Raw genomic sequence first — 23,730 nt, 5'->3', positions numbered from 1 at the left:
CTCAGGTGAGTTTCTTGTAATAGTGCAATTGCACATTGTAGTTTCTTCAACTGACTTAATATTTTCTTCCTCTTAATGGGATGATTTAAACCATGCACATTATAAGACACCAGGTTCAACCTATTCATGATATTTTAAGTTGTTGACCGTCAGCTCTGTTCCTCCTATAAATAAAACCAACCGTGCAAAACAGTACACAGCGAGAAAACAAACAAATAATACACATCTCCCTTTGAACTGATGTACAACAACAATGAACTCCCAAAAGTCCCATCATCAGAGAGATGTGGCAAAGTCTCTCTGGGGAAATAGCACAATGTGCACCTGTAACTTCTCAGATGTAATTAAGTTGCTACTTACTCAAATTGAGCTCCAAGTTAGCTCATTCAACCAATTTTGACATTAATATATAAGCAGTATTTAAATACCATAACTAGCTCTTTAATACTCTTTTAGCATTTTACTAGCCGGATATTCAGATTGTCCGTATTATATATTCTTCAGGATTGTTTTCACTTTTAGATCCAGACTACTGTCTGGTCCTTACCATTGTGAACTTCAGAGTTCACTGCATGAGGGCTTGAAGGTCTGCCTCTGTGATGCATGGCTGTCTCCTCTTCCCCTTCTGACCTGCTGCAGCGGTCCAGCTGCCATGCATCCTCACTCTCTGTAGTTTCTCCCACTCGTCCTCCACCACATGAATCCCCATGTTCCTCAGCATGGGTGCGGCCTCCATCAGTGTGGCGAATGTCTTAGTCCCTGTTTCCAGAAGCACCTTCAGTTGTGCAGGATATGGAGACTGTGCCTTTATGTTTTTCTCCTTCAACTTTTTTATTACATCCCGTACTTGTTTCCTCTTCTTCTGTATCTCGTTGGTGTAGTCTTGGTTGAAGTAGATGGTCCGTCCCTCATGTGTTATTTTTTGTTTCCATGCTTGCTGTATGATGCGGTCTTTCACCTGGTGATCAATGAAGCGGGCGATGATGGCTCGCGGGGGGGCCGTGCTCTCCGTCGGTTTGGCCATCAGCGAGCGGTGCGCTCTTTCGATGCGGACATCCGCGGCCGCGGGGATTTTCAGTGATGAGCAGATGAAGTCAGTCACAAATCCTATGGTGTCACCTCTCTCTGCTCCCTCCGGGATCCCGTGTATCCGTATGTTGTTGCGCCTTGACCTTGATTCCAAGTCTTCGCATTTTGCCGTTAAAGGGGAACTCCGGGGCATTTGAAGCGCGTTTCCATTGCTAGAGGTTGTCAAATACTGATAGTAGGACACAGAGAGGTGCAAATCTGCGCTCCCTGTGTGGAGATCGCGCTGTTCGCACAGCGTGTCATGCGAGGCTAATACGTGGTGGCTAAGGGGCAACTGCTAACCCTTCCACGTAAAACAACAACTTGCACACAGCAGAAACGTCACACCACTTTATAAACCATCCGACAATAAAGTCACAAGCCTTACCATCAAAACCATATGCATGGTTCTCACATTACTGGCATGGGGACGTTACAAAACAACTTTATAAACAGCATGTCACTTACCTCTTGTCGGTAGGCTCGCGCGTGTGAAAGCCCAAAAGAGTCGATGGACGATAATCCCATATACAAAACAATTATCTTCTCTAGAAAAACTGCGTTCAAGTATTTAAAACATTACAACAATATTACTGGGCATGTATTGTTGTAATGTTTTAAATACTTGAACGCAGTTTTTCTAGAGAAGATAATTGTTTTGTATATGGGATTATCGTCCATCGACTCTTTTGGGCTTTCACATGCGCGAGCCTACAACCAGCCGGTGAGTTACATGCTGTTTATAAAGTTGTTTTGTAACGTCCCCATGCCAGTAATGTGAGAACCATGCATATGGTTTTGATGGTAAGGCTTGTGACTTTATTGTCGGATGGTTTATAAAGTGGTGTGACGTTTCTGCTGTGTGCAAGTTGTTGTTTTACGTGGAAGGGTTAGCAGTTGCCCCTTAGCCACCACGTATTAGCCTCGCATGACACACTGTGCGAACAGCGCGATCTCCACACAGGGAGCGCCGATTTGCACCTCTCTGTGTCCTACTGTCAGTATTTGACAACCTCTAGCAATGGAAACGCGCTTCAAATGCCCCGGAGTTCCCCTTTAACATGGCCTCTTGGTGAAGGAGAAAGGCGACTGATCGTTCCAGCCGCGCCGCCCTGTCTTCAGTCTCCCCCAACCTTTCTTCCACTTCCAGTTCGCTGCTCCAGCGAGGCAGTTCTCTCCACAAGTTCCCTTACATTAGTTTCTAGTCTCACCAGAGCTTTCTTGTTTTCATTTGCCGCTTCTGTGTGCTCTTGTCTCAACTTGCGTAGCTCCGCCAATATTACGGATTCCTGTTCCCCGCCGTCGAGTCCCTTCTCCGGCATGGCTCCCCTCGCCGAGTCCATCTCCTCAGTGTTCGCGTATTCTTTTTTAGACCTTGTCTCCATCTATTTTTTTGTTGTCATTGACTTTCGTTGTCAAGTTCCCTTGACTTTGGCCCACTTTCCGTTGTTAATGATGTTTAAAAGAGCTAGTTTTAATTGGTTTCTTCGAGAGCTAACTTTTTATGCTGTCTTCTCCAACATGGCGCCACCGGAAGTCGGCAAAACAAGCTCATTCTAATCTTAAACAATATTCATATGAACCAAACAACAAAGCACACGATGTAATTAGGCCATGTCATGACATTTCTCTCCCACATAATCCCCCCTGAAATCACTTATCAGGGGCCGAAATGAGTTTCCTCCGCAGGGTGTCTGGGCTCTCCCTTAGAGATAGGGTGAGAAGCTCGGTCATCCGGGAGGGGCTCGGAGTAGAACCGCTGCTCCTCCGCATCGAGAGGAGTCAGATGAGGTGGCTCGGGCATCTGGTTAGGATGCCTCCTGGACGCCTCCCTGGTGAGGTGTTCCGGGCCCGTCCGACTGGGAGGAGGCCCCGGGGAAGACCCAGGACACGTTGGAGAGACTATGTTTCTCGGCTGGCCTGGGAACGCCTCGGGGTCCCCCCAGAAGAGCTGGAGGAAGTGGCCGGGGACAGGGACGTCTGGGTTTCTCTGCTTAAGCTGCTGCCCCCGCGACCCGATCCCCGGACAAGCGGCAGATAATGGATGGATGGATGGAGTATTTGGCAGGCAAAACTGACTGTGGTGACAGAAAATTCACAGTTGACATGGTGTACGTGGAGAAGTGAAGACTGCTTACCATCTTTAAGAGCTGAACAGACAAAACTGATTTACTTGAGAGTATTTCTCAACATTTGAGTAAACAGGTTGCACGCGATGTGCAAAATCCATCCAAAACCCAAATAAACAGTGCAGTAATGCACTTCAAAAAAGAGAAAACCTTGGGTCTTGGGTTTAGACTTATTTTCAGATTCTGCGTGGAAAACAACACTGAAATAAATCATGAAAGAGTTATTTGGTCACAAAATTTACTACCCTGCACGATCAGATTAGCAACAGAGGGCGATGAACCAAAGAGCTGGGAAGCTGCCACCTGACTTGCACAAACTTAGTAGACCATTGGTGACTTATTGCAGAAAGTGGGCATGAAACAGGTCGATCAAACAGTCGGGGATTAAACAGTCTGTTAAATATGTTTGGTTAAATTTCAAGAACATGCACGAATCTCATGATGTGGCTCAGAATCAGAAATCTCAGAGCATATGAAAAGGTACAGACAGCACTGACACGAAACATTCTTTTTCAAAGAAAGTGAAACATACTGATGGAAGTTGCAACATACACATACATATCTATATAGATATCTCTGTATATAGATCCGTATTTTAATCTGCAATCTACATGTGGTATTTGATCAGAAACCTTACAAATGGATAAATTAAAACAAGGCTCAGATATCGAGATGAACCTGCAGATTAATAACCTCTGGTTTCGAGATTTAGTATTCATTTCTCTCCCGGCTGCCCCAACATTACCAAAAAAAAGTAAAGCAGCAAGGATGAAAACCACGTTGCACGTTTTGAATTAATGGATCAGGAACAAAAGCATACATGAGACACTTCTTTATCACCCCGCTACCCTGTAAGGAAACATTAAGAGCTATTATAGTCAAAAGTTCTTTTATATGAGACTAATTTGACAAAAAAGAAATAAAAAGAAGGCTCCAAAAGAAGATGATTTCAGGGTAAGTTGTAAATATGATGAATCATTTCCTAAACCATCTGATCAAGATATTTGGCAGACAGCTGATATAAAGACACATAAGTGTTAACCTCAACCTTCACACACCTCCTGCAGGCTTTGCTTACACATCGCCAGCGTCCGTGCTAACGTCAAACACACATCCAAGTTATGAAACCTTCCCAGCTGGTGTCATTTCAAGGTTTAAAGGTAATGTGGGATCTCAGCCTAACATTCCTCTGCCTAGTGAGTGAAGCTACGCACGGACGTGGCTCAAACATCAAACGTTCAGGTTTATGGGAATAAACCTGCCTATGCATACGCAATGTTGCAATTGAAGCCGACTTACGGGATTGTGCTTTTATCATGACATTCTACACCAATCTAGAAGGTTAAAACGTCCCATCATCATCACCAAATGCTAGTCACAGGACGACTTGTCGCATTACCTTCACACATTGTGGCCTTTGAGGATCTTTAACTAACAATTAGCATTGATTTGAATCATGAAAGTATACACCAAAAAATAATTAATTAATTAATAAAAAAATCAGATCATTATTTGTTACATAACATCAATAGTTAGTTTGCTGAGTAGAAATGATAGATATCTTGTTACAGTCTTATGCATTATACATGTCTTATACATTTCAGCAAAACTATGTGACATACGACACTAAATCCGATAAAGATAATATTAGTTGGGAAATGTACATCAACACATTTCTTTTTTTTTTAAACTTTTTTTCCACGTCATGCCCGTCTGGCATGCCTGGTCATATAAGTAAAAAAAAAAATGGAATCCTCTCTGATCCATGAACCAGAAGTGCACCAGGTCGCTGCAGAACAAGTTAATCAATAAAAATTAAAAAACCACCCATATTCACCCGAACACCATGCCGTCGAAAAAGTGTCTGCTGCCACGCAGATTAAAGCAATACAATGTAACTTCTCAAAAAGCCCATTATGGAGCTCCCCCTACAGGCTGTTCCGAGAGCAACTCTAGTCCGGTCTCTTGCTTTGTCGGCCTCTCTCTTTCTCTTCCTTGCTTCATCAGTCAACGTCTTCTTCTGTTTCTTCGGTGCCTCTGCCATGATGATCGTACTGACAATGTTGCGCTAGCTTAGCCTTATACCTGGGAGCGTGAGAGGGGTCTATTTGTTTTTGCGGTAGGTGTGCCATGAAGAAAGTCGAAGTACTTCCGCTCAGCTCCCGGGCCGGTCCAGGAAAGTTACATAGCGCAGTTTTTCCAACTCAGACCCCCGAAGGGCATAGGAGACAGGCCAATCGTAATATTAAAACTCATTCTAGCCACACAAATTTTTTCAAGCTGTTATTTTAAGGTAGAAATGTTACATAGTATTACTTTAAGAGAAATAAGCACAATAACTCAAAAGTAGAGCCTTGAGATGTAAACGTAAGGTTAGGGTTATTGCCAGGAAAAACAGTTGTCGCAAAAAAACAAAAAAGAACAACAAAAAAAAACTGTCTGCATCCTTGAGGAGGACTTCACATTGTACGAAGAAAGAATGACTCAAATTTCTGGTAATCTTTTCTTGGACTGATTAATATAATGTAGTAGTGACTGCTTTAATTTTTTTATTTTTTTTATCGCTCTTGTTTTTATTCAAAGGTATCGTAAATAAACTTGGGGAATAATTACACATGTTTCCTCAACACAAGAGTTGAGTACATCTCGGGGCCTCTTTCAAACCCTCGCAGACATACTTAGGCAGTGCACTCGGGGGTGTGGGGTGGGGTGGGGTGGGGTAAGAATAAGTGGGGGCTGTTTGAAAGAAGCGTGCAGTCTTGGCTGCAAGGTGTCACGGCAAGTTAAAGATCTACTCCAGTAATGCTATAAATATATTAGATTTGAACTAGAAATTGTATGAAAAAAGTCATTCTCTTTGTGATCAGTAAAACCACAGCTGATCCACTGACTCCACTTTTTTTGCACTTCAGTTACAGTAATGACGTCAAGTAAAAGTGAACATGAGCACTTATTCATGCAAAATACATTTACAGTCTTCCATATATATATATATATATATATATATATATATATATATATATATAACAGCACATTTGCAGCTTGCAAGTTGTTTTCTTCAGTTTTTTCCAAGTTCTGCTTATATTGCTGAACAGTGAAAATGTGAATATACAGTATTTGTTAATGTACCACCTTTGCCACAGGTTTATCTAATATGCTAAATTGCCTTTATGGAGTCATTTTCAGATTATGATAGATGTGATGAAGGGTTCACAAACAGTTCCAGACCTTTTAGAAACCTGAAATAGTTGCAAGTCAGAGAGTAGAGCTATCCTGCTGCAGCGTCAGGGTGGTGGCCCTGAAGTGCAAAACACAACAGCAAAAGAGAAAACACAACAGCAAAAGAGAAAACACAACAGCAAAAGAGAAAACACAACAGCAAAAGAGAAAACACAACAGCAAAAGAGAAAACAGCATTGTGTTTTCTCTTTTGCTGTTGTGTTTTGCACTTCAGGGCCACCGTACCTCTCAGGCAGAGAAGGGTCAGCTAAGGAAGTGTGCTAATGCTTGCTAGCTGGTTAGCCATCGTATCAACCTGCGGGCAGAGCGGAGGCCCGGGTGTCCTTCTAACTTGAGCTTTTCTTCTCCCTGTGAAAGTGAACGCTTTGGTGTGTATCACATCACAGAAAACAAAGAGCTGTAGACACTCAGTGTAATAGTTTGTACAATGGCCGGTTTGCTTGCTGTGCAATGCGCTGCCTCTCTAAGGAAACCTGGGAGTCTGATTCATTTCAAAAGTGCAGCGGTGGGGATCCATTCTCAGAGACTCAGCAGCAGAAGAGTTTCTTCGGAGTACTTGCAGGAAAGCGTCGTGCCATCGATGCATTACCAGAAGAGCTTACCCAGGTAGGGAGCTGAATGGGAGTTCGCTCCCATTTGGACATTATCCAAACCAAATGCTGATACTAATAATAAGCAGCGCTTTGGTCCAAAATTGATCGGGATTCCACTGGACGTGTGTGATGGATGTTTCTAGATGTTGTGAATGAAAGAAGGTGACCCACAAAGCTCATAGATCAATGTAGGTAAAAGGGCACGCCTGGCCTGAGCTCGTTAAGCACACGGTGGTGTGAATGACAGGATTCATGGAGCCGGTTGGCAAACTTTCCGCTGCTGTGACTTTATGTAAAGCATGATTTTAGATGAATATTAATGGTGTAAATACAGCATCATTTACTGTTTAGACTCCCCGTCCCAAAGCTGGAGGATACTGTCAGGAGGTATTTAGCAGCCCAGAGGCCTCTGTTGGACAATGACCAGTTCAGGTACGCTCTCTCCAGGATGCCACTCTTCATTTGATTATTGGATGAGTTCACCATTAATACAGCTAAATGTGTGGGTCCCTTTCAGTGCAACACAGAAAATTGCTCTGGATTTCCAGAAGAGTGTGGGGAAACAGCTGCACGAGGAACTGGTGGCTCAGGACAAGCACAATAAGCACACGAGCTACATCTCAGGTGAGCGTGTCTCCCTCAGCGTGACCGCAGCCCAACCGAGCCTCTCTGTTTCATCTGCTCACATCTCTCCTTTCAGGGCCGTGGTTCGATATGTATCTGTCTGCACGCGACTCTGTGGTCCTGAACTTCAACCCCTTCATGTCCTTCAATGCTGACCCCAAAGCGGAATACAATGAGCAGCTGGTGCGCTCGGCCAACATGGTGTGTTCCGCCGTGCGCTTCATGAAAACCCTGCGAGCAGGATTGTTGGAGCCTGAGGTTTTCCACCTGAACCCGGCCAAAAGCAACACAGACACATTCAAAAAGCTGATTCGTTGGGTGCCATCTTCCCTATCTTGGTATGGAGCCTACATGGTGAACGCATACCCCCTGGATATGTCTCAGTACTTCCGCCTCTTCAGTTCAACTCGCATTCCTAAACGTGGGCGAGATGAGCTCTTCACTGACGAGAAGAGCCGGCACCTGCTGGTCATGAGAAAAGGCAACATGTATGTCTTTGACGTTGTGGACAGAGATGGGAATATGGTGGCGCCTGTGGAGATCTATTCCCACTTAGAGTACATTTTGTCTGACCCGACGCCAGCACCCGCCTTCCCACTGGGCGTCCTCACCAGTGAGAACCGAGACGTCTGGGCCGGGCTGAGGGACCAGCTTCTGGCTGCTGGAAACGCAGAGCATTTACAGATGGTGGACAGCGCCCTCTTCTGCCTCTGCCTGGATGACGAGAGCATGCGGGACCATATTCACATCTCCCACAACATGCTGCACGGTGACGGCTGCAACAGGTGGTATGACAAGTCCTTCAGCGTCATCGTGAGCAAAGATGGGCAGGCAGCCATTAACTTTGAGCACTCCTGGGGCGACGGCGTGGCTGTGCTCCGCGTTCAGAACGAGATCTTTAAAGACACGACAGAGAAGCCGCTGGTCCAGCCGGGTTCTGCGGCCGCTGCTGTGGACTCGGCCTCTGCTGTGCACAGACTGCACTTCAACCTCAACCCTGAACTGCAGAGCGGCATCCAAAAGGCCAAAGAGAACTTTGACTCGGCTGTGTCCAAGCTCACCATCGATGCCATGGAGTTCAGGAAAGGTGGGAAGGAGCAGCTGAAGAAGAGCAAGCTGAGTCCAGACGCTGTAGCCCAGCTAGCCTTTCAGATGGGCTACCTGAGGCAGTACGGTCAGACCGTAGCCACCTACGAGTCCTGTAGTACTGCAGCGTTCAAGCACGGCCGCACAGAGACCATCCGACCAGCCACCGTACACACCAAAAGATGCTCGCACGCCTTCGTGCACCAGCCTGACAAACACAGCGTGGAGCAGCTGTGTGCCATGCTCAGTGACTGCTCCAAATATCATGGTCAGCTCACAAAGGAGGCAGCTATGGGTGCGTATAAAACACTGTGCATAGAAATGCTCATCACCATAATATTTAACTTACACTGCAAGTCATTTTATTAAAGCCACGCTATGCAGAATATTGATTTATGTATTTGATCTCAGGGCTTAAAGCCAAACTCTTTCACCGTAATGCTGAGATCAGAAATAGGATTTCCTTGTCTGTAACTTGGGCAAAGTTTCCTCAAAAGACAGCTTACACAGCAACCAGAAAGCTGTTTTCATTTATTATTTGCATCTCAAGGTAAAACGTTGGGTTCCATGAAGTTGTGACGTCCCACTTTTCAGACACACTGAATGCATGGTGTGCTTTAATGTTTTAACTTCAGTGTTTGCTCACATTTACAGCTTCTCTGACAGGAGGCTTTAATCAAGGATTCTGATTTGACTGAGACCCATTTTTTAAGGAGTTGCAACCCTCTTAAGTGTTGCAGCAACACGTTAGATGTTACAGCTGTAGGAGGGTTGCGTAACATGCCTAATACAGTCAGAAGCGTAAATATTCAGCGCAGCGTTTCTCAGTGTTTATCACACTAACTGCTTCTTGTACTTGTTCCACCAGGCCAAGGTTTCGACCGTCACCTGTTTGCCTTGCGTTACCTGGCCCACTCAAAGGGCCAAGCTCTCCACAGCTTGTACACAGACCCGGCTTACGCTGCCATTAATCACAACATCCTGTCCACCAGCACCCTCACAAGTCCTGCGGTCAGTCTCGGGGGTTTTGCACCAGTGGTGCCCGATGGGTTCGGCGTTGGTTACGGCGTCCATGATGACTGGATCGGCTGCAATGTGTCCAGCTATCCAGCTCGCAACGTCCACGAGTTCCTGCAGTGTGTCCATAAGTCTTTAGAGGACATTTTTAGTGTTCTGGAAGGGAAGCCACTCAGCTGAGGAAAGAAAGTGTGTGTCAAGTTTTCTAAATCAGTCAGGATGAGTGGCATTACGCAGCTTTCAGTTGGCAGATTCAATGAATAAACGCACATGATTTGTACGTTAGTGGGCTTCTTTCAGTACCTACAGCTTGCTGTCAGATCAGAGAAAATCTTTGTTGAATTGTTCTTAAATTTGATGTGGAATTGCACATCCAGTCTCAACATTAGCAAACAGCAAACATTTGAATGTAAGTAATTATTCAGGCAATCTTAAAGATACTAAAGAAATGAGTGGAGAAATGCTGTGCCTTATTAAAAATTACCGTAAATTCTGGACTATAGAGCACACCTGAATATGAGCCACACCCTCTAATTTAAAAAGAAAATCCATTTTGTACTTATAATCCGGTGCAGCCTATACAAGATGCAGGTGTCCACATTGTAATATGAGATATTTACACAGAAAGATGTTACACGGGAGGATTTTTAAACTTTTAATTAAATGCGTATGGTAACAGATAAACTGTAAATGCTTTTTTTTTTTTTTTTTTTAACTAACAGTGCCTATAACACCAATGGTTTTAACTTAAATACCTATCGGTAACGCACAAATACGTGGCATTAATGCTTTTTATTTTCTTCCAAACAGTGCCTGTAACACAGCTGGTTAAAAAAAGACAGTAATGTTACGAGGCAAAAATGTTTTGGCGGCATGAAAAAAAATAGCTGCACCTTATAAGCTCAAAGCCTGGGAGAGAAGTAGCGGCTTATAGTCCAGAATTTACAGTAACATCACTAACACCATTTTAACGTCTTCACTGGTTGGTTAAAGCCTCGTTGTGGTTGTGTTTTGGAATATAACTTGTAATTTAATACCTTTGCTTTATCATTTGTCTTTGTACAAATAAAAATAAATTACGAACAGTAGTATTCCTTCTCCCTAGGAATTTATTCCATCTTCTGCATTTGAGTTATAAAAAAGGCCAACTTTCTTTTTTGTTCGCTGTTTATTTCAAATAAAAAAGATTCCACCAAAAGCAAATGTACAAATGCGGTAGTACAACATAAACTAAAGTAATAAAAATGAGCAGATCCATATTTTAGATGGGCTTGATTTTGAAGTGAAGGCCGATCAAACTGAAGACGAGACATTTCAGATCTTGAACCAGATAGTAGAACACGCGAAGACCTTCGGGGTCCCTGAAACACAGTGAAACATGTCAAGTTCTCTCCAGTTGTCGGTGAAATCCGACTGCAGTGTCTGTTAGTCACACTCCTGGAAATAGAACTCACTTTGACTGGTTGACATCAATCAAGGAGCCAATTTTGGAAGTTGTGAATGAAATGTGCTCATCCCCAATGACAATCTCCAGCTCCTGAGAAAACACAAAAACAGGCTGAAAATGTTGATGACATTTTATTAAATGTTGAGTTTCTCAATATAAAAGTCTGATCAGCAGTACAAACATCAACAAGTTCAAAGGAGCACTTTTGGGTAGTTCTTATTAACAGCTATGGAAATATAACCAATGTTCATATTACGGAGATGAAGAAAAGCTCCTGTGCGCTCCCAGTCAGGAGTGTGAATGAGTAGGGGTGTGCAAAACTTTGGCTGCTTTTCTTTATGTACAGTGCAGAGATGCAGAGAAATGAAGTGAACCCTTAGATTTAACCACTTTGATCGTTTTCAGTAATAATCATTTCAGTATTTACAAAACTGCTTCAGCCAAACTCTGAACAGCTCAAGCTGATTAGTGAGGATTGTTATTTGCTGACTGGAAGGGGAAATCCTCGGTGATCATCCTGAAGTATGCCTTCAACTTTAATCTTTAATCGGGATTCAGTCTGCTACAACAATGCAGTCACCATTTTACACAAGATGTGCATCTTCTTTGTTCACGCTTTAGTTCTACAATCAGAGGGCGCTTCAGCAAAACATACAACTAGTTTGAGTTCATTCAACTAGTTGCATATTGTTTTAAATTTGTTCCAACTTTAATTCAAATGGGAAGACCTGAAAAGTGGCTTTAATCATCACCTTTAGGTCTCGTTTCACTCCAGAGACCCGTTTCTGCCAGAAGCTTTTTTCCAAATCTAAATAGGAAATGTTTGAATAACAACATTTAACATGGACAAAAACAACTAGTTTTGTGTTACCAGTTAACATACATCGTCTTTGATGAGAACTATTGTTGAAAAAGCTTTTACACAGCGGTCGTGCCAGATTAAAGTAAAGAAAGTTAAATCCTTATTACGCTGCTGCCATTCCCCTTATGGCAGCTCAATAAACAGGAGAAGCTCAGCAGCACAGACAGCCCACCCACACACAGAGTACACTCAAGCTATGCTTAGAGTTCCACTTGGCCATTTACCCAGACCACATCTTTGTCCTTGTATACGTGCACAACAGTCAAATCCAGCTAGTGACAGAAGTATATCCAACACTGGACTGTGCGGGTCAACCCTGAAGACAACTTTTAGTGAGTGTCTGGGACTTTGTGCGTGTACAGGTGAGTACAGGTGACCTCGCTGCACAGACATTCTCTTTAAGTCACTTACAATGGGGATTTTTGTCCGACAACACTGTGGTTATAAAAAAAATTTAATCTGGATTTATTAGAGCAGAGCACCAGTCTGGAAATGCTTTCTGAGGCAGTGAGTTGATGCGTTAACTTAGCTCACACAGTAAGCAGCAGGACAAAAGAAACAGCAAATATGTGAACAGGACATTTAGCTGTACTTTTATACTTTATACTGTACTCATGTTTTACTGATTCTACCTGAAAAAATGACTTTGCAGTGTGTGTAAAGTAAAGCATTGGAACGTAGTAGAGCACATACATGCAGCATGATTCAAACCCCTAACCTTATTTGGGTGTGGAAATCCAGTTTGGGACTAACATGTATTTCAAACGTCCAATAAAGACATTTTCTTGTGTCGTGCAAACATATTTGCTGACAACGGTAAAAAGAGGGCGAATTGCACAGTGCCGACTCTGCACATAAGCAACAGTTCAGCCAAGCAGCCTGAATGACACAGGATGTTACTTTGTTGCAAATCTCTCCTGGGTGAGGGTTGAACTCAATGGATTATACTGTGAAAAGCATGATCAAAATGACACACCTGTCTTCCAACTCTATCAGGAGGTGGCCACAGGGCGTCGTCTTCCTTGGTGATTTCACTGTCATCAATGATCCTTTTCAGCTCCTCCATCACACTTTTGTGTACGTATGCCTGGGACGGTTCAAAAAAAAAAAAAAAGAAAAGAAAGAAAAGTACATGTGAACCGTAAATGACTGGGACATATAAAACCTGTGTGAGCTCAAATTACTATCACAATACGAGTGTAATCTTCAGCACTGTGTCGGAAACAGAGAATGAATCTCTATCAACCCCCCTTCATAAAACCAGTCCTGCATGAAGGCTTTAAAAGTACCCCCAAAATGTGATCATTTCATCATAAATGCAAATGACAAATCAATGTCATTAGACTTGTAACACTGAAGCATAATTACACTGAATTTTAAGATGAGCAACAATTCCACAGGAATTCAGTCCATATAACCTGCAGAAGAATGTTCATTCTATGGTGGATCCTCAATTTCAACATCATTTACGTGTTTAGAATAATAAGTTACCTCCTTCCTGATCATGACGTCGTTCTTGTAGTTGCTGTTATTTGCATATCTCAATTTACCTGCAAGAAAGTAGTTGGATCCAAAAATAAACGGTGAATCACAGTCAGGTTGGAGAAAGAAAAAAAAGTTTGCCAACATGGGCCACATGGTTTGTATACACGAACATGATACCACTCGGAACATTTCACTGTATTTCTATCGTGAATGCATTATAATAACGCGTGCGAAATGTTCAAACTTAAGGAATGACCTGAAAAACTGGTCCTAAAGACATTTAGCCGCTTACAGCTCGCTGTTAGTCCGCCGCGGCCTACTCACTGCCGGGTGCTAACAAAGTTAGCCTGAACCAAGGAAAGCAACGCATCCGTTTTTACCGCCAAGCAGTACTTACCGTCTGGTCTGAATTCAAATTCCAGAAACTCGTGTCCAAACTTCCCCTTGTGCCCAACATAATATCTCAAATAAAAGTCACTTGTTGACATATTTACTCTCCAGAATGTGCAGTCTCTGATAAAGTCTAACGGACAATCGTAGCAAGAGCAGCTCGGAGTCCTAGCCTCGCCACTTAGCTGCGCATGCGTAGAGAGTCACTAGTTGATTTGGAAAATTGTCCCGCTTTTTGTCTTTCAGGTTTACTGGAACTTCCCGTTTATGTTTCTTCTGCAACTTAACGATTAAGAATTCTGGATATTTTATTTGGTCATTTCCTTTTGGATCTAAGACACAGAGACATAGATAGATACATAGATAGACTAAAAGTTGCAAAAAATATAAAAAGAAAAATATACCTTGATGATACCCATTAGACTTTAAGTCAGTATTCAAATAAATAAAGATGAGTTGTTGTTTTTGTTGTTCTACATTAATCTCCTGAATTTTTCCTGTTTTGTTTAATTCAACCAATGTGTCTTTCCCACAGTTGTTGGTCTTAAAGTGTTACTTGATTAATAAAATTGACTCTGGAGACTGATGATTGATACTGAAGACCAACACGTGAAACAGTCCTTGAGCGCCGTGAAGAGGCTTTGCCTGGAAGGCATCGTGTAGGGATTAGAGGGCAGCCTCACTTGGCTGTCGGCGCATTTTTGTAACGTCATCAACAGCCTCGTCTCAGGAAGGAAATCTTCTGAATGTGCGGCACGTGTGGCGTATGAACTTTTAGTCATGACGAGCTCGTTCTCACAAGAGTTGGAGGATTTGTTGAATCCTTTGCCGAAGTTTGCAGATCCAGAAGATGATGCTGACGAGGCGACCAAAGCCCGAGTAACAGCGAGTTTCAGCGGGGACGAGGCGGACGATGGAAGCGGCCTCAGTGTTCTGCGGAAACACAACACAGCGCTGCTCTCAGACACAGACAGACGGTATGTGGGGAAGCCAGTGTCCCGCCAACAGCTGCTGATGGACTGTAAAGGACCTGGCAGGGAGGATGATGATGATGATGATGATGATGTGAACGATAAGATTGAAGATGAAGAAGAGGATTGTGTGGAGGATCACGAGGCTGATGAAAAGAGTTCAGATGATGATGAGGAGGAGTTGCTGGGGAGTGATGCATCAGCATCTCACATGCAGGGCTCTGGCGTGGGCTCTCCTCGGGTGCTGGACTTCTACAAACTGACTGCGGGCATGGATCATCTGGGAGTCAGTGCTGAGGACTCCGAAGGAAGCGAAGAAGATGACGACTCGGGTGATGATGAGATGGAAGGCACAGTCGTCTGCACATTTTCCAAAGATGAAGTGGAGAAGGAGGTTGGGAAAGGGAAGGCTGTGAAGGACCAGCTGGACCTGTGGGACCAGCTGCTCGAGGGTCGAATCAAAATCCAGAAAGCTCTGGTGACGGCCAACCAGCTTCCACAACCAGGGACCCTTCCAGAGTTCAAGAGGAGGGATGGAGCTGAGCTGGCGGGGGCGCTGAAGAACTCTCACAAGGCTTTAAAAGCTCTCCAAAGGTCCCTGCTGGAGCTGCATGACCAGCTGCTGTTCCAGAACGCAGACACCAGAACCGTCGCCGGAGGGCAGGCACGAGCTCAGAGCGGAGACGAGGAGATGAACAGCGAGGAGCACGAAGAGGAAGAGCCGGCGGCTCAGGGCTCTGGAGCGCCCAAACGGAAACTGGAGATGGCGCAGTACCCAGACTTCATGGCCAAACGCTTTGCTGCTTTCCAGCCTTACTGTAGCTCCACACTGCAGAAGTGGCACGACAAAACCAGGCTGAGTGTGGGCAAGAGCAGCAAAGGTTTCGGGGCATTTGAAAGGAACATTCTGACCCAGGTGGAGCAGGTGCTGATGGACAAAGAGCGGTTGCTGCGGCGCACGCAGACCCGGCGCTCCGAGTACAGGATCTTGGGGAAAAAGGAGGCGCCTGCCGTGCTGGCGGAGGATGTCCTCTCAGAGGGAGAGGTGGCAGAGCAGCAACTGAAGTCAAACACTCATTTGAAAGATCTGGACGAGGACATATTTGATGACGACGACTTCTACCACCAGCTCCTAAGAGAGCTGATTGAGCGCAGGACCAGTGCAGCTGACCCAAACAGTCAGGTAGCCATGGGCAGGCAGTGGCTGGCCATCCAGAAGCTGCGCAGCAAGATCAAGAAGAAGGTGGATACCAAAGCCAGTAAGGGGCGGAAAGTCCGATACCACATCCACAGCAAGCTGGTCCATTTCATGGCGCCTGTGGACCACAGCTCAGTGAGCGAGGAGGCCCGCAGTGAACTGTACCGCAGCCTGTTTGATCAGAAGGCCTCTGCCAGGGAGGGATGTTAGAGGGGGAAGCCCCAGGCTTTTGGGTGAAGCATCTCCACAGGCAGCAGGTGGAGGGAGACGGGGCTCTGCTCCGCTCCTCCATCAGCAGGAGCGCCTCACTGTGGCTGCACAGAGACCTGATGGGAGTAAAACAACATGCTCACTTCTGTAGAACAGAGCTTACAGCTCAGGAGTATGTGTGAATAAAGTGTTTCTGTCAAAGTATGAGACTCATCTGAATGAAAGGAAATAAATCTGCAGTTTGAGCTTTCACTTCATATGATTCAACAAATCAAATGTTTTGCCTTTTTTATTTTTTTTAAATTAAGACAATACCAGTTCAGTCCACAGAAGGTACTGCCCATTTCCATAAGTCTGTGAAATAAACGGGTTTAAAATGATAAACAAGCTGAACTGCTATCCACTTCCTGTTCTGTTGCATTATGGGAGCACAGTTTCCATCGACAGCACAATAATTTAAGGCTTTTCACATTTATTTATTCATTGTTTGCTGACTCAAATAGTCCCAAGTCGACATTTTTCTTGAATCTTTGTGAATATACTGAAAAAATAAATCAGTTGGATGGAGAAGTTGTTTTACATGTCGATCTGTAAATGTTGTAGATTTGGGACACAGCCGACATCATGAATCACAAGCTGTACACAGATATAAGACTGTGGAAGGGCCGACTGCCTCCCAGTATCTGCTGCTCAGATGGAATCAGGTCCGGGTCACACCTACTGCAGGAAACAGGATCTGGCACTTTACTCTCACTTCAAAATAAAAAACTTTGTCTAACCTCAAAGTGATGACAGAGCAAGTTAAAGGCTTTTTAAAGCGACACAGCAAACAACCAGTACCTGAGAACTTTATAACAGGGAATGGGAATACAGAAAGAAAGCTGCATGAATAAAACATACAAAGCATTTTCACAGTAGGCATATCCGACTCAATGTGGTTTTACAGCTTAATGCACATTTGAACTGAAAACATTTGGATCCGAGTGCTTCATGGTTCCGGGAATCAAAGAAAACTAACCCTTAGCCTATATTTCACAGCATAATCATTCTTCCTAACATTTTAAGTCAAATCAATGGAGATGTGTATCAGATAAATTAAGGTGGAAATCTGATATTTCATTAATCTACTAACTAATAATTCCATTAACATAAAAAAAAAGCATGTACAGCTTAGGCACGACAGGACAGCATTTCACATTATTTCAAAATCAACTTGTTGAAGTTCGAATATGATGTTTGATGGCGCGTGGAAGACAAAAAAAGTCAGATTGCATTGGTAGAGGGAACCACAGCCCTGCCTTTAAACCGCGCGTCACGGCACCAGTGTCACCAGGGAGCTGAAACTTACTTTGTTTTTCCATCTCAATGCTGCGCTGAAGGCAAGCAGCTTTAGCTTTAAATTAGCTTCAACATCATACAATACACAAGCTAAGAAGAAGAACAGAATCAAACTGCTTAAACAGAGCCTCCCTGTTGTTACGGGTTCCGTCAGCCCGAGCACACCAAAGGGAGGCCGTTTGGTTTCCTGCCGCGTGTGACGCAGAAGCGACGCCGGAGAGCACATTTTGCGCATTCAAGCGAATGTTTCCTCCTCTCTGTGGAAGAGTGCTGAGCTTTAGTGAGGCCGACTGCTGGACTCCAGGTTCTTGGTTGTTCCGTAGCTGCTGAACCACCCATTCAGCCGCTTGGTCAGACCGCCGTTCAGAATGTCTTGGATGTGCTGAACAATCAGATTTATAGCAACTGTAGTGAGAAAGAAAGGCATTGGGTAATCAGGGTGACTTACAGCATTTAAATCTCTTTTCATTAAGCTATGAATGAATGCCCGTCTGGAAAGGGAGCTTTGGATAACCCATCAAAGGAAAAATAACTTACAGCAGATCTAACATTGAGCACCTGGATATTTGTTTACAGAAAATCTGAAGCTTCACACGCAGTGAGACTAACTGGCTCAGGACAGGCGTCCCACCCCGGGACAGGCGTCCCACCTCAGTCTGTTTGACTAATGTTCAGCTTTCTTTCGCAGCTTCTTTTGAATTCCTCTTTTCACAAATCACATTAATGTCGCTCTGTCGTTGTCTTGCTTCCTTATTTTCAAGGGCAGAATTCACAGCTGCATCCTTCAAGATAACGCTGTTGAGTCTGTAACTTGGTGCGATTGATACACGTCTCAGACCAAATGCACCAACGATACTCACCAATGTTGTCAGCGCCTCTGGGTATTATCACGTCGGCGTATTTCTTGGTCTGCACAGCATCAGATAGAGGGGGAAAAGGAGAAAAGTTAGATGATGACCAAGTGTTCAGAGCTGCCACCATCCCAACGAGAAGAGAATGCACACACCGGCAGGCAGAACTCCTCAAACGCAGGTTTGACAAAGGTGATGTACTGCGCTAGAACGCTCTCCAAGTCTCGACCGCGTTCAGTTATGTCCCGCAGCACTGAGGGAAAAGAAACAGAAGTGCTCCGAGTTTGGTTCATGAACAAACACGACAAACTCTGGGTTAGCTAGCTCCACAAAACCCACAGCCGATTCAGTTCTGACGCAACAGCTGCACGTCAGAGTTCGGACACTTTAGATCTGATCAATTTAAACAACCCTGAAGAAAAAAAATAGCTTACTTATTTTCCAATCCGAGTTTACGTCATAATGAGTGGAACTTTGTCCACAACATTCTGACTGTTGCACAGATCCATGAGCAGAACTTAAAGGATAACTCCGGTATTTTCAACATTAAGCCTCTTTTCTGAGTCGTCTGCAATGTTTTAGAACCCCCCTCACCGCTTTTTTGATGTTTACTGTTGTCTCCGGTATTTGCCTAATTTTGATTCTTCTCAACCTGCTTCAGAATGGCAAGTCATGCGCATGTCTAGAAAGGTCCGTAAAAGCACCATAAACGTCCGTTTTCAAAATAATCAACTCACCGGAGTGGTTACTGGTGTGCACTGGTAATCCAGATCAAATTTCGTGGCGAAAAGTTGCTTCTGTCGTGTTTTATTTGACATTTTGTAAATCCCATTGAGTTCTATTGAAGACTGGATGTTCGTTGATATTAGTCCGCCATCAAGTGGTGTGGAGTATAGCAAGTCAGATTCAACTGCTGAGCGGAAGTTTATCCACAGCTGTGAGGTGGCTAAGAAAATAGTGCGAGCATGAACGAGCTGCCAAATAAAACACGACAGAAGCAACTTTTCGCAACGAAATTTGATATGGATTACCAGTGCACACCAGTAACCACTCCGGTGAGTTGATTATTTTGAAAACGGACGTTTATGGTGCTTTTACGGACCTTTGTAGACATGTGCATGACTTGCCATTCTGAAGCAGGTTGAGATGAATCAAAATTAGGCAAATACCGGAGACAGCAGTAAACATCAAAAAAGCGGTGAGGGGGGTTCTAAAACATTGCAGACGACTCAGAAAAGAGGCTTAATGTTGAAAATACCGCAGTTATCCTTTAAGTCCAAACCCGTTTTTTTTGTTTGAAGTAGTATTTGTTAAAAAAAGTTTTAGCCTGTGAAGCTCTAAATTTTGCGATGTACACAGAACTGCATTTGGGTTCAGTAGCTCCTGCCTCCCAGGGGACCAGCCTGGAAGCTGTGGCAACACAAAGGGATGGCACTGCGAAGCCAAGTGAAATGTGAGGGACACTTCTGTAAAGAAAAAGTCAGCTCCGTTTCAGCACACCGTTTCCATTGCGCTAATAAGGCAGATTTTTTTTTTTTTTTTTTTTTTTTTTTTAAAAAAACCAGTGGAACAGGGCTGCAGAAATTCATTAAGGAAAGAAGGAGTGAAAAGATGGCAGCAGATTTAAGTTGGACCCACAGAGGGAACCAGCTCTGGAGCAGGTTATTAAAGTTATTAAGGTGACTTAGTTAACACTGAAAAGTTGGCTTCAGGCTGTACCTTTGCCATACACCGACCCGGCTAAGTAGTGAGCTAAGATTTGGTTGCATTTCTGCTGCGTTTGGACAAAATCTCTTTCCTCTTCCTTTCCATTTCGGGGCTTTCCTAAAATGCCAAACACCTTTTTATTTTTTTTAAAGGATCTTCTAGAGTTCATAAGAATTAACATCACCTCTCCGCGACAGACGCGTGTCTGCGTCGGTGTCCACGAACAGCTTCATTTGGAAAAGGTCTCGGATCTCCTGAGAATAGAACATCAGGATGCCCTCAAACAGCACCACATCAGCAGGATACACAGTTACAGTCTCCTCTTTCCTGCCATGCAGAAGGCATCAGAAACAAGAGCAAACACTTAAAGCCACTGGTGCAACATTTGCTGAAGATGATATGAAAAGATATATCAATTAACCAAAGTGAACATCAGGTCTGCTGCATTGCGACTTATTTTAGAACACACAGGTTGAAACTGGCTAATATCGTTCAGTGTTGTGTGTATAATAATAATAATAATAATGACTTGGTTTTATATAGCGCCTTTCAAGTAACCCAAGGTCGTATGGACGAGGTGTGATGTCTGTAGTCACCTGGAATGAGAAACAAAGTCATAAACAGGGATGTGGACCGTTTTGCCCTCTTTGATGTCCCACAGGGTTGTGATTATGAGGTCATTGTCAAAGGCATCTAGACAAAACAAAGTACAAAAATAAAAAAAGACTTCTTGGAATGGCTCCTTACTAAACAAAGTTCAGCCGTCAGGGCAACAGCAGTTCTCAGTTTCACTGTAATAATGATACAAGTGGACACGGCGAGGGTACCTGGGTGGTCAAAGTTGAACTGGCCCTTCAGAGCCTTGGTCTTCTGCTCTGGGGTCAGGACCTTGTAGAAGCTGTCCTGGCTCAGGATGGCCACCTGCCGCTGGTGGTGGTCGATCTCGTTCTGGCCCAGCAGCTCCATGATCTTGCTGCACACTGATGACTTAGCAGACGTGAACACCAACAAGTGGGATGATGAACTTCACGGCCTGTTATCGATTTCCCCCAATGGTTTCATTTAAGCACCCCGAATGGTTGTGTGATCAGATGACACCAACTTTCATTCACACCCAGCCCCTCAGGGTCCATGTGGCACCCAAACACAGCGTGTTCCATTACCAAGTCAGCTCCTGTTTTAACTTCTTTCCATCTGTTCCCAGCAGACAGATATACAAAACAAAGAAGTGCAGTTGACTCCCTGTTCAGATAACATCTGGGAGAGCAGGTGCTTCTGTGAGCGGTTCAGACAACAGGGGCATGAGATCAGGAAATGGAACCCACAAACAGCCGTCTGCTGCGTGGACTCAGCACTACACCACGTATAATGCATCTCTTTCTGAACTTCCAAACAGAGGATGCCAACTACAGGCTGCATGTTTTAGAATGATAGTGCATTTATTTAGTCAACCATGGCACAAAAGACACGATTGCAAAGCCAAAGAGCAAGCTGGAGCGATGCTTAACTGAAACAATGAATGATGTTAGCAGCTCCAGAAAAAACAGCAAGAGGAAAGAAAAATGAACATATTATTCAGAAAACTACATTAAGCTTCATTTGGCAGTGCTGAGGAGTTATTGAGCTTTAAAGGCGTTGCTTTTGTCTGCCATTCCATGACCTTTTAGCCCCTCTACCCTGCACAGCTGATGCTCATCATAATTCCCACTCATCTTCATACTCTGACCCTGGGCAGATATCTGTGCACCTCACTGCTTTTCACCATCTAAAACTCTCATTTACAGTGCACGTGTGTGACAGGGCAGAATGCATTACTCCATCACACAATCAGTTCTGTGGACCCAGTACAGAAGACACCTGGGACAAATACCCTGAGAAATTAAAGTGCGCATCATCTGTTTTACACGCCGTCAAAATCAAATGGATTCTGCGCCTTCATTGATCACACACCCGGTGTGAGACAGCGCTATCAAACAGAGAAATGAGAGAAATGAGAGAAAAGATGTGTGCACTCTGATGCAGAAGCCCACCTTGCCGCTGGCGGTCCCCCCGGCCACACCAATGAGGAAAGGCTGCCGGGTATCGCCGTCATGCTCGCCGTGGTCACCTGGCTTTGTCTCGCTGCCGCCCGTCATGCTTCATCTGCGGGGCGATGCAGCCTCTGACACGCGGGCTGTGCGCGCTCCTCCCCTTTGATGACGGTGCGGCTGATGGAGATGCTGCTGGTGACGTCAGGTTAAAGGAAGCGCTGATGGCTTCTCTGAGACCTTCAGTTGGACAGTACACTCACATTGGATATGTATCTGTCTGATTGTTTGTGTAGCGCAGCTTTATTTTGAAAAGCACGAGCGAGAAAAGTTGCCTTTCTTCTCCTTCAAGATCAAATCAAATGCAGCTCTGCAGGACCATTTCAACGATTTGCTGCCACTTGCATCACCGGATGAACTCCTTCCAGAGCCCGGCAGGCCCGTGCACTGCGCCACTGGCATGCGCGTGGAGTGTGTGGAGCATCAGCACTGCAGCTGCTCGGAGGGAAAAGATTCTCCCACTGAAAGGCGTTCTTTAATGTCAGATAGGCTGCTCAGTGCTCCATGGACTGGGAGAACAGGAGGCTGAACATTATAGACACGTGTGAATATTAACTCTTTTTTTTACAGCATCTCAAGAATGACAGATGAGCTTTCATAGCCAGAGGTCTGCAGAGGTGGCTGTTTGGTGTCAGTCAATACCTCATCTATTTAGACCCGTCTGCAATAAACAAGGTGGCGAAAAGAAGAGGCCAGCAGAAAAGCCTGGAAGCAGCATCTTTGTCAGCATGCACAGGCTTACTTTGGCAGAATTTATAAATAAATGAAGTGTAATTTTGAAAGTCTGTTCCTCATTCAAAAGCACAAACAAACAAGTTCACATCTCCACACAACCGGTGCTGCATTGGCAGGTTTTATATGGAGCTAGCTGCTCTGCTAACAGAGGCTGTATGATCGTTAGGCACAGACGGAGCCATCAGAAGGAGAAGACACTCCTGTTTTACAGCCCTGACAGCAGGCTCACACAGAGCAGGGGCTCACACAGAGCAGGGGCTCACACAGGGCAGGGGCTCACACAGAGCAGGGGCTCACACAGGGCAGGGGCTCACACAGGGCAGGGGCTCACACAGGGCAGGGGCTCACACAGGGGAGGGGCTCACATAGGGCAGGGGCTCACACAGAGCAGGGGCTCATATAGAGCAGGGGCTCACACAGGGGAGGGGCTCACATAGAGCAGGGGCTCACACAGAGCAGGGGCTCACACAGAGCAGGGGCTCACACAGGGGAGGGGCTCACACAGAGCAGGGGCTCACATAGAGCAGGGGCTCACACAGGGGAGGGGCTCACATAGAGCAGGGGCTCACACAGAGCAGGGGCTCACATAGAGCAGGGGCTCACATAGAGCAGGGGCTCACACAGGGGAGGGGCTCACATAGAGCAGGGGCTCACACAGGGGAGGGGCTCACACAGAGCAGGGGCTCACACAG

At 44.8% G+C, this 23,730-nt stretch overlaps 4 protein-coding genes across 4 annotated transcripts; 2 read left to right on the top strand and 2 right to left on the bottom strand.

The window, feature by feature from the left end:
• Window positions 1–6,669: 6,669 nt before the first annotated feature.
• Window positions 6,670–10,845, top strand: cpt2 (carnitine palmitoyltransferase 2). The gene is made up of 5 exons (XM_075484591.1): window positions 6,670–7,043; window positions 7,382–7,462; window positions 7,548–7,654; window positions 7,731–9,035; window positions 9,609–10,845. Exons 1-5 carry the CDS (start codon window positions 6,865–6,867, stop codon window positions 9,935–9,937), a joined length of 2,001 nt encoding a protein of 666 aa, XP_075340706.1. The 5' UTR covers window positions 6,670–6,864; the 3' UTR covers window positions 9,938–10,845.
• Window positions 10,846–10,906: 61 nt separating this feature from the next.
• On the bottom strand, window positions 10,907–14,163 carry magoh (mago homolog, exon junction complex subunit). Its single transcript, XM_075484592.1, has 5 exons — window positions 13,949–14,163; window positions 13,558–13,616; window positions 13,043–13,153; window positions 11,212–11,294; window positions 10,907–11,118 (listed from the first exon to the last, which is right to left on the bottom strand). Exons 1-5 carry the CDS (start codon window positions 14,037–14,039, stop codon window positions 11,019–11,021), a joined length of 444 nt encoding a protein of 147 aa, XP_075340707.1. The 5' UTR covers window positions 14,040–14,163; the 3' UTR covers window positions 10,907–11,018.
• A 493-nt stretch (window positions 14,164–14,656) lies between these two features.
• aatf (apoptosis antagonizing transcription factor) lies at window positions 14,657–16,885 on the top strand. The gene has a single exon (XM_075484588.1). The coding sequence runs from the start codon at window positions 14,722–14,724 to the stop codon at window positions 16,318–16,320; it is 1,599 nt and encodes a 532-aa protein (XP_075340703.1). The 5' UTR covers window positions 14,657–14,721; the 3' UTR covers window positions 16,321–16,885.
• On the bottom strand, window positions 16,604–22,501 carry uck2a (uridine-cytidine kinase 2a). The gene is made up of 7 exons (XM_075484590.1): window positions 22,247–22,501; window positions 21,044–21,203; window positions 20,813–20,909; window positions 20,401–20,543; window positions 18,665–18,762; window positions 18,519–18,567; window positions 16,604–18,063 (listed from the first exon to the last, which is right to left on the bottom strand). Exons 1-7 carry the CDS (start codon window positions 22,349–22,351, stop codon window positions 17,936–17,938), a joined length of 780 nt encoding a protein of 259 aa, XP_075340705.1. The 5' UTR covers window positions 22,352–22,501; the 3' UTR covers window positions 16,604–17,935.
• Between the last annotated feature and the right edge of the window lie 1,229 nt (window positions 22,502–23,730).

Source organism: Odontesthes bonariensis, chromosome 15, assembly GCF_027942865.1.
Source record: "Odontesthes bonariensis isolate fOdoBon6 chromosome 15, fOdoBon6.hap1, whole genome shotgun sequence".
Taxonomy (NCBI): domain Eukaryota; kingdom Metazoa; phylum Chordata; class Actinopteri; order Atheriniformes; family Atherinopsidae; genus Odontesthes; species Odontesthes bonariensis.
This window is presented reverse-complemented; position numbering and strand designations above follow the sequence as displayed.